Source organism: Phycodurus eques, chromosome 7 (assembly GCF_024500275.1).
Source record: "Phycodurus eques isolate BA_2022a chromosome 7, UOR_Pequ_1.1, whole genome shotgun sequence".
Lineage (NCBI taxonomy): Eukaryota > Metazoa > Chordata > Actinopteri > Syngnathiformes > Syngnathidae > Phycodurus > Phycodurus eques.
In genome coordinates this window covers 12007396-12017395 of record NC_084531.1, presented here as the reverse complement: position 1 = coordinate 12017395, position 10000 = coordinate 12007396, and the positions used below count along the sequence as shown (strand labels likewise).

Genomic DNA, 10000 nt, shown 5'->3' with positions numbered 1-10000 from the left:
CGAATCTTAATGTTGATATCGATACATTACTTAATTGCGAGTAACTGGAGCATATTCCAGCTGACTTTGGGAGGGAGGCAGGATACACCCTAGACTGGTTGCCAGTCAATCGCCTGGCATCCCCTCCTCCAAACACAATACGAAAAATGCGGCAGCCTTGAAATTGGCCCATATTCAGATTTCAAAATCTTCGTTCGTACATTGCATCCCCATCTTAAATTAATGCACAAGTCGACTGTCAGTAGACTAAAGGGAACCGTTTTCCTTTTCGTGTGAGATACATTTTCAGTTTTCTATATACATAGATTTTCTGATAGTTCCATAAGATCACTTCCCATTTAGCTTGGTTCATGAAGTCCCTGGGTGCATGTCAGTAATTAATAGGATTGTGCTCTCAGCCATGACACACATAAGACATCCATATTTACTGTGGGAATGCAGCAGTGCCTTCCACCCACGCTCCTCTTCTATGTTTATTTACATCTCTACTAGTTCTAGTATAGATGATTCCCTTATTACTATCTAATACTACACACATTTCAGTGAAGCACAAGGGCCCAGAAAAGTTTGGTTCTTTTGTTTTGGCTCATGGATGCTCTCTCCGGGATGCGAGGATGAGTGGATGAGGAGATGGCGCGTGGCCAGTGGAAGAGGAGATTTGCCCTTGAACCTTTTCTGCTTTTGCCTCCTATGACCGAACCTTGTTCAGGGCAGCAATGGGTCACGTGGAGGAAATACCACACACAGGAAGGAGAGATCAGGTGGCAGAACGGCTTTGCTTGCATCACGGCTCCTTTGTACTTAAATCTTTTGTTTACCCTCATGACGCAAAGAAAATGACCAGAGCCTCAAGACAGGCTCTGTGAAATGACTCCCAGAGGGCAAAGATGTCATAGTATTTATACCTCAGTGCTGGTTCACCTGAAAAGTCCCTGTGAATATCTTCTTTTGGAAATGTGTTGATCACCTTTGCTATATTTCCGGCCCTCATTTTAACTATCAACGCTTGGTTTCTTCTTGCTGACAAATAACTCGCCAATTATGAACTGGCAAGGGTCTCACACATGCAAGAACAGGGACGTCCCAATCTGAACCTAAATCTGGGCAGAGGCGTGGAAGGAAAGAACAGGATAATGTCTTTTCATTGCCATATCATTACATTCCATAATGACTGAAACATTTTGCAATTTCCTGGAACTATGATTGTTAAACTATATTGACAAAGAATGACATGGTTCTATTAGGATAATGTCATCTGATGTCGTTTCTACCTTTTGCCAGCCTCGCTACTACCTTAACATGAGCTAAGGTGTCAAGTTCTGACCACTTTCGAGTCCTTTTAAAGGGTGCAGTGTCACCTTGAAGCACTGTGTGTGCAAGCGCTGGCTTGTTTCTGTGTATAAGTTGGTCTCAAAGCCTTATTAATTCCACTGTGGAACTTACTGTGCCAAGTCAATTTGTTTGGCAAAAATGATTGTGAGTCCACCTTTATTGGCGCAAGCGTTTGTTTTAATATATTTTTTAACCTTGTTTCATTTCAGCCATCCATTTTTCTCGAGCATTCTTGTCCTCATTAGGGTCGTTGGGTGAGCTCGAATCTATCCCAGTCGACTTTGGGCGAGAGACAGGGTACACCCTGGGCTAGTTGCCTGCCTATTACAGAGCTCATATCGACAAACAATCCTTCACACTTATTAACTAAGTACAAGTACTTGCATTTGAGTATTCGCTGACACAGAGTACATATGCTTGATAATGCCATTAGTTCTAACAATTGTGATGAAAATGTGTTTTATTTTAACCAAACGGTGTTCAAAAACACCAAACACAAACTCTTGAAAATTCACTTAGTTTTTAGAGAAACAGCTTTTCGTTACTGACATTTTAACATTCAACTGGATTTTTTTTCAAGGTCTTGCTTGATTTCACTTCCCTGTAAATGTAGCCTGTAACACAAGGTATATCAGTTATTTGTCTCAGTATAAACACGTGGGACACTATGTAAAAGGAGTATGAGAAGTAGATAAGAGATGAAGAAAAACGTCGAGTCCGGTGTATATACCAGTAGGAGTATGGATGCTATGTTACCTCCAGGGTGTTAAGTACAAAATCAAGTGAGTAAAAATAAATGCAAGGCAATCGTCATACCTGGAGAAGTAGAGGCACTGCTCATCACTTGGCTAACACCATCCCTACTGTGAAGCATGGTGATGGCAGCATCATGCTTTGGGGCGACTAGTCCGCATAGAGGCTAAGATGACAGCTGTGAAATATAGAGAAATTCTTCAAGAGTGTGTAAAATCACGTTGCATTATTCAGGAATACTCGGCAGCCACATCAGTGAGGTTGGTTTGGCAGATTATTCAGAAGCCCTCATAGGTTGTTACATGACTGTGTGTGCGTATGTGTGTTGTGTGATTGACTGCCCTCTCAAGGAGACCAAGTGGCTGTCTCACGAGGCAGTGTTTTTAGATTGTTCTACTTTCTCCTCCTACTGAGTATGCATCTAGGGGCAGAGGGAGAAGGACTTTAAAATCTGAGTGTGGCAAAAACACAACACTATTGTGCATAAATGTTACTTGATTTCTGTGGCTCCTTAATCTCTTAGAGGAGGATGTCTTCCATGATTAGAGATCCATCACAAATTTTAATGGCACTCTGTAGAGGACAGTCCACCAACAAGGCCAATTGTACACCTTCACTGTAGATACCTCTGCATATGCCAAAAACAAAATGCTATGATTAATGCATTAGTCACTGAGAGGAAAATGTTAAAATGTATTCTGTTTAGAAGGGAATCAAAAATAAGTTCTTTTTGAGAACCGGCTCCCAGTAATTTGATGCCTGGGAATTGTTTGTTTGTGTGCCTTACCGGTCCGCTTATCGATTCCTTTTCCATCGCAAATGAGTGATGACATAACAAGCAAGAAGTGTATTTTGGTTCTGAACTGTTACGCCATTGGGCTACCGTACGATATAACCATCTATACTTTATTTTGATGTATGGGGTATTGTGTTAGCTCTGTTGCTACGCTAATGTAGCTCACACAACAACAGTCGCCTTTATATTAGGTTGTCCTTGTGCTTCACTCTCTATGCATGAACAATCAACCCACACTTAATCCAACCAACTGTTGTACTAGGATTTATCATAAATCTATTAGTCATGCCTGGGATGTGGGGATGATGCGTTTAAAGAGGTGACATACGCTGTTTACAGTAAGGGGAGTTTGCAGTGCGCATGTGTAACAGATGCGAGCTAGGGGTGTACGGTATAAATGGTATACTCAGTAGACGGTATACATTTCAGAAGCCAAAGGTACAGATCTGGACTTTACCGAGCAATCGTGATAATTCTCATTAATGACATCATCGTATCTGTCTCAGTATAAATGGCTCATGCACGGAGCAAAGAGCTGCTATCAATGTTTTTACCAGCTCTGAGCTGGTTAGGAGACTGGTGCATCCACGTCCATTACTCCTTGCTTTGCTTTCCCAGCTGTTCAGGATCAACTGTGGGAATGCTCGCTTGTGCTGCACCAGTTAGCTACAGTATGACCTGTAGCTCGATAGTTAGCGGCTAAACACTGTCCTGAACCTTCCACGGTGTAGAGCTGCTCCGCTGGTGCAAGTGTGTGCATGTTACAAGGGAGGGCACCGGCGAGAGGGCGGTGAGACGAAGCAGCGTGGAAGTTGGGAAGGATGGGGGAAAAAAAAAAAAAAAAAAAAGGTTTTGCTGTATGCAAAGTCCACACAGGCGAGGCCAGATTTGAACCAGGGTCCTCAGAACTGTGAGCTAACCAGTCGGCCACCGTGCCACCCCGATTTTATCAATACGAGAAAATAAATTGGATTCACGCACGGCAGACTTTATGGAGGTGTGTCCAAGAAGCATCTTTTTAATTCCTTTTACTTCACTTTATTTTTATTTTCTTCCTTGTATCCTCTTCTATGCCGCAGATCTAGTCACCTCTTTCCGTAGTGACCCTAGTGGTTGGACGAGACACCACAGTCTGCGCATGTGACGTTTAATCAGCACGTTTATTGACGTTTAACACGTCAATCTGTCTGGCGGATGGCAGGCAAGAAGGTGGTGAGTGAGAAATTATGAAAAAGGATGTGTGTGACTCGCAGCACTGGGTGCTTCGTTTTTAGCAATTATTATTTGACTGTTTAGAACAGGAATTCTCAAAGTTCTCATCTGTGTTCTTGTTAGTTTGCTGTTGACGCTTTCCCATGTTGCACTGATGGCAGTTTATGCGTTTCTATCACTGTGGTAAATACAAAGCACGCCATAGTGTATGTGTAAACGTCACTTTTGAAAGCATAGTTTCTCAAAGTTAGCTGAAGGTAGTAAAGGTGTTTGGTTGACTGAATTTTTGTTCTGTTGTACATTTTCCACCAAAATATATTTAACCTTTGATGCATTGCACCGTTAAAGACTGTACTGTATTGTACATTGTACAGTATTCCAACAATCCTTTCTTTTATTGTTTGAGATGTTGAGTCCGTAACCACTTCACCAAATTGGATGGAGAAAGAGAAAAGCGCATGCCAGTGTTTCATGCCCCCCCCCCCTTGCGCAGCTGCGCACTGAGGGCTCGGTGAGGACAAGTTTAAAAATAAAAGCCATCTTTCACAACCCTCTACTTAACATGTACTCCACTGAGTTCCCATAAGACTTGTTTACCACCCATTTCATCTTTTTGTGTTCATTCACAGCCTCTACTCAGTTGTCAAATAGTACTACATTACGTTCACTTCAACATAATTGGCACAGTGCTTATTTATTCATTTCTTTACAGCTACAACTCATGGTTCCTATAGCTATAAATAGATATGCCATACATTATTTAGGTGTTGCCTTAGAATCTCTTGAGATCCTAAAACAATAATAGTTAAAATTGGAAAAAATTGTCTCAGGCAAAGTTAATGCTGTAGGATTTCAGTGATTTGATGAACACTATTAAAAGGGTATTGTTTTAACGGTATCCTATCATATGAGGTTTCACACTTTTAAGATTCATATTGTTTCTCAAACATTATAGTCTGTTGAGCAAAGCTCTTTGATTGACTCAGTTTGCTCATGAATTTACGACTAATGCTTCTGTGACACATTGACTGGCAAGTGTTTCCTGCAATAAGTGACTACATGGGGATTTTGTTAAACTTAAAGGAGTACTTTTTTTGTAAATGAGGTTCTCCGCAGGATATTTTAACACTCCACCAATATTCGAGAAACACAGTTCTGCACCACTGCAAATAACATCCACAATAATAAAAATACAATGGTGCCTTGATTTAAGGGTATATTTCGTTCCGTGACCATGCTTTTAAATCAACTTTACCTGTTGAAATTCATGCAAATGCCTTTAATCTGTTCCAGACACCCCAAAAACCCAATTTTTTTTTTTTTTTTTTACCACAGTTGGAATAAAATGTTCTAAAATCTAAATGTAAAAAAGATTATGCTAAGAAATAGTGGTTTTATAAAGTGTATGTGGAAAGACAGGGAGGCACGCACACACAACACAGTAGTACATTCGTGTGTTGTGCCTTTATGAAATGGCGTGGCCTGGAGAGTACCTTGTAGCTCTCCTCTTGCTAAGTATGCGTTGTGTGAGAGAAACCACAAGTGAGTGTTCTGCGTTGATGTCAGGAAGCATAGTTTGTAAAACCCAAGCAATAATTGTGCACATAACTTGTTTGTAATCAAATTTGTGAGTGAACCAAGGTTCCACGAATAGGTTCTTCTTTAATTGCTCCATTTTTCACTTCACTGGAGCTATGGAGAGCCTGAAGGTCACTCGTAACTCAAGTCATTGCTAGCACGGCAAAAAATCTTATATATAATGCTTATTATAATGCTAAAATGGACTTAGGTTTGTGTAACATTATGCTACAGGTGCCAGAATCACTTCATGTGTTCCTGTATATTCTTAGGCTCAGGTAGCATTCCTTCAAGGTGAGCGGAAAGGACAGGAGAATATGAAACAGGACCTAGTAAGACGGATTAAAATGTTGGAATACGCCCTCAAACAAGAAAGGTAAGATGTGGAAGTCCAAATACACCATATTTTACCCAGTTTAAAGTCCTAATCCAGTTAGAGGGCGATTATACTTATTCTTACCAATGATTCTCATGTAATGGGGGCCTCTTGTGGTCATCTGTATCTGTGCAGGGCCAAACATCAGAAGCTGAAGACAGGAAATGACCTGAGTCCTGGCGACAAGAAACCAGAGATGGAAGCAGAACCAAGTATGTTTGCATTCTTATCTCCTGGGCTATTTTTAAATCATCCTCCGTATCTTTTGTTGCATCCTCTATTGCTGCTACAATGGTTTTAATGTTCTTTCAAACCCCGCCTTAGTACTTATTTAGTCAACCAATCTCATGCTCTACAGTTTCCAATGGTCCAGCTGAGTCAGATTCAGAGCCAGCCAATCAGATGTCGTGGAAAGAGGGGCGTCAGCTACTACGCAAGTAAGTCTTATGTTATCAGACCGTCGCATCTCATTTATGTCAGCTGTCCTTCTGCTATTGTGTAGTAAATGCTGAAAACAAGCATTCTCATTACAGCCTTTACGGTGGTGGTGTTTGGTTAGTCACACTCGGGGTCAAATTTTTTGTAGAAGTAGTCGTGTTCATAATTAAAAGAAAATTTCACCACTGACAGCGTTTGCTGCATCACGCCACCCATGCCCTACCCATTTAAGTGTCCCTGTAAAGCGGTATGAAGCCAAGTTCAAACTAAAACACAAACTCAAAAACTAATGCTAACTTACCGACAATGACAGCACCGAGCTGTGAATGACAAGCACAGTGTGTTTTTAATGTGCTTGTGCTGTGGTGATGAATCCAGAATAGAAATGGGGCGGCACCATCGACTCACACCATTGCAAGCCGGTTGCCCCAGTTAAGTTTACCAAATGTGTTTCATCCAAGCCCTTGAATATTTCCTCGTGTAAGGACACATAAAACATGCCACAACACACTTGAAATGTATTCTTGTTACCCAAAGGCAGGGTTGATAGAAATCTTGATTTATAGAAGTTTGATTTATTAAATTTTAAAAAAATAAAAAAATAAAAAGAAAGTTTAAATCAGATTTGCTGTTACATTTAAATCCATTCATCTGTTTTATATACCTTATTGGGGTCTCGTGTGGGCTGGAGCCTATCCCAGCTGACTATGGGCAAAAGCCGGGGGGAGCGCCCTGGAATGGTCGCCAGCCAATTACAGTTTTTTTCCCCAATGTATCATCTCTTTTTAATCTGTTCAATTTTATTTAAAGTTTATTCCATAATGGACTTCTTATCCAGTTGTATATAAACATATCAGTAAGTTATAATACAACCGCAACATGTAATCCTGATCATGAAAATCACATGCTCCTTGCCACTCTGTATGAGATTGGGAAGCACACTTGTTATTTTACAGTGGTAGATTCATGATAGACAGTGCATCGATATCACAAGCATTAGAATTAGAGATGTGGTATCCATACAAAAAAACTAGTTTCCAATACTACGCACCAATACATCACAAGCCTTAACCTTCCTGGTAGGATCCATCTCATCCATGTGCGTGGGGGGATACTTTGAGGACACGGATGACTGCCATTTATGCTCTGCAAAATGGATGATGAACTCTCCGTCAATTGCAATTGAGTTAATAAGTAAAAAAGGTTATACACCAAAGTTTTTTATTTGTGAAGGAAGCATAAGGCAAGTTCAAGAGAAGTCAAACAATATTTGATTAAATGAAACTTATTTACACTACAATTGCAACATGTAATGTCATGATCAACTATCTGTACTCTGTACTGGTGAGTACTCAAATGTTAATTATGTGTTTGTACTAGGTCTGAAAAAAAAGGTGGTATCGGTGCATCCTTGATTAGAATACTGATTTGGCGCATCTTATGATAAGGAACGGATAATCACTTTTGAGTAACATTATCACATGTAAAGGTGAGTATTTTATCGAGTATTAACAATTGAAACGGGTGAGCATTAGCAGGTAGTGTTATCAAATGGAATGTTTTTTCATTGATTTGAAAACCCCACAATACTTAGTAAATTCATTATTTAGATTATTTAATGATGATTATTCTCCTCGAAAACACATTCAAATAACATTTCTCCAAATTTCTAGTTCTGTATTGAATTAAATAATTTTTATTAGGCTTGATTTGAACCATGATTTTTAAGCTCGCTTGACCTTGATTTTCAGTTTGAGTAGAAACCATGAAAGTGGGGTCCCACGACCTTTCTGACTTTTCGGGGCTTGTTGTGGCCAAGCGTTCATAGCAAAGTTGGATTTTGATCCTTGATAAAATTCATGATTTAAATCAAACTACCCTGGTTTCAGGGGTTAAAAACCAAACTGGGGCCCATTTTAGTTCCAAGTGCAGAAGGCTTCATTGGTGTGAATGTGGCTTGAGATGAGCAAAAAAAATTAAACTACCGTTGTTAAATAGTTCAAATAATAATAATGATAAAAAGCCTTACCATTTACCCTTCTGGAAATTCAGTCTGGCAACATATTTCAAAGCAGCATGAGCAACACGTGAACACAATCTGATGGACTATTTGGACTTTAAAGGTGACATCATAGACAGTAAGACAAGTGAAAATGATGTCATATAATCACATCAAAAGATCCAATCAGATTGCCCACACTGGAGGTATTGCTCATTAACGGGTCAACTTTGACAGCAGGTGTATGTCTATCTGCTGTGATATATTAACCATTAATTTTCTGTCCAATTTCTTGCTGAGTTGCTGACACGTATCTGTTACCTCCAAACATAGGTATCTTGAGGAAGTCGGCTACTCGGACACCATACTAGACATGCGTTCAAAGCGAGTACGCTCCCTGCTCGGACGGACCAGCCCCGAGGCCAACGGGCCTCCGCCGCCCGAATCCTCCCCACAGCTTGAGACCCGGGCGGGTGGAGATTCCTTGTTGGTCAGACAGATAGAAGAGCAAATTAAGAGGTGAGACTAAAGAGGAAAGTAGAATATGTTTACAATTTGTATTAATCTCATTAGATTATGCAGGTACACCAAGTGCAATGTCCAGTCAGTGTCATATAGACAAATGAACTGATTTATCAATTTGTAGGAATGCAGGCAAAGAAAGCTCAAAGGAACGTCTCGGCGGCTCGGTGCTCGATACGATTCCCTTCCTGCACGGATGCGAGGACGATGATGAAGACAGCGACGAGGAAGATGACTTCCAAGGCATGGCGACAGACTGCATCGACGGCCCTCGCAAGAGCAAAAAGTCTCGAGTAAAGGTACAATTTTGCATTTGATTCTGAAGGAAAGTCATATTCAAAATAAGCAAACCATAGAGATGCATACATCGAATTCCAAGCAAAATAATAAACACGACATACAGTATAATGATTAATTTTACATTCCAAGAGAGTAGGAAGAAGGAAAAACACATTTGATCTCACACATTAATAATTGGCAACTAGTATGTGTCCTATACATTCAATATAATGACATTATATAAAATGTGTACTTTATTTTTTTTATTCTGACCACAAAACATCAATTAAAAGCTGCAAATGTTGGTAATGAATCAAGTGTATATATACAGGTGGGTCTAAAAACATAGAATATCATTGAAACATTTTTTTAAATAATAAAATAAAAAAAAGCGAAACTTAATACAAATTCATTAAATACTGAAATATACTTTCCAGAAGGCCAATTCCTTCCGAATTTCTATATTAAAAATAATTTTTGATTGATTCTTATGTAATGTAATTTCTGGAGATGGTGAATTAGTTTTTTTTTTCTTAGCTGTAAGCTCTGATATTTGATTTGTTTAATTATGAAAAATAAAATCATGAAATATTCCATTCAGTGTGTAGTGAATCTACTCTCTTTTTGAATTATACTACTTAAATACATTTTCCACAGTATTCAAATTTATTGAGATACACCTGTAGTGTAACACGAGTCACCAAAATGCTGCATA

The 10000-nt window shown here is 39.6% G+C and overlaps 2 protein-coding genes across 7 annotated transcripts in view; one reads left to right on the top strand and one right to left on the bottom strand.

Moving 5' to 3' along the window:
* Positions 1-8597, bottom strand: part of fkrp (fukutin related protein) — a 19879-nt gene extending 11282 nt beyond the window's left edge. For 2 of the 4 annotated variants that reach the window (XM_061680937.1, XM_061680938.1), the window contains exons 1-5: positions 8515-8597; positions 7537-7631; positions 6132-6223; positions 2580-2713; positions 2149-2506 (exon numbers count right to left, since the gene is read on the bottom strand). The gene's annotated coding sequence lies outside the window, so the exon portion shown is untranslated. Of the gene's footprint in view, positions 1-1487; positions 1947-2148; positions 2507-2579; positions 2714-6131; positions 6224-7536; positions 7632-8514 lie in introns of those variants that run through there. The other 2 variants (XR_009768864.1, XM_061680939.1) reach the window with 2 other exon arrangements.
* Positions 1-10000, top strand: part of strn4 (striatin, calmodulin binding protein 4) — a 41041-nt gene that overhangs the window by 5380 nt on the left and 25661 nt on the right. For all 3 annotated transcript variants that reach the window (XM_061680936.1, XM_061680934.1, XM_061680935.1), the window contains exons 2-6: positions 5944-6047; positions 6183-6259; positions 6406-6484; positions 8818-9003; positions 9131-9305. In XM_061680936.1, the coding sequence (XP_061536920.1) occupies positions 5944-6047; positions 6183-6259; positions 6406-6484; positions 8818-9003; positions 9131-9305 (621 nt within the window). The remainder of the gene's footprint in view (positions 1-5943; positions 6048-6182; positions 6260-6405; positions 6485-8817; positions 9004-9130; positions 9306-10000) is intronic.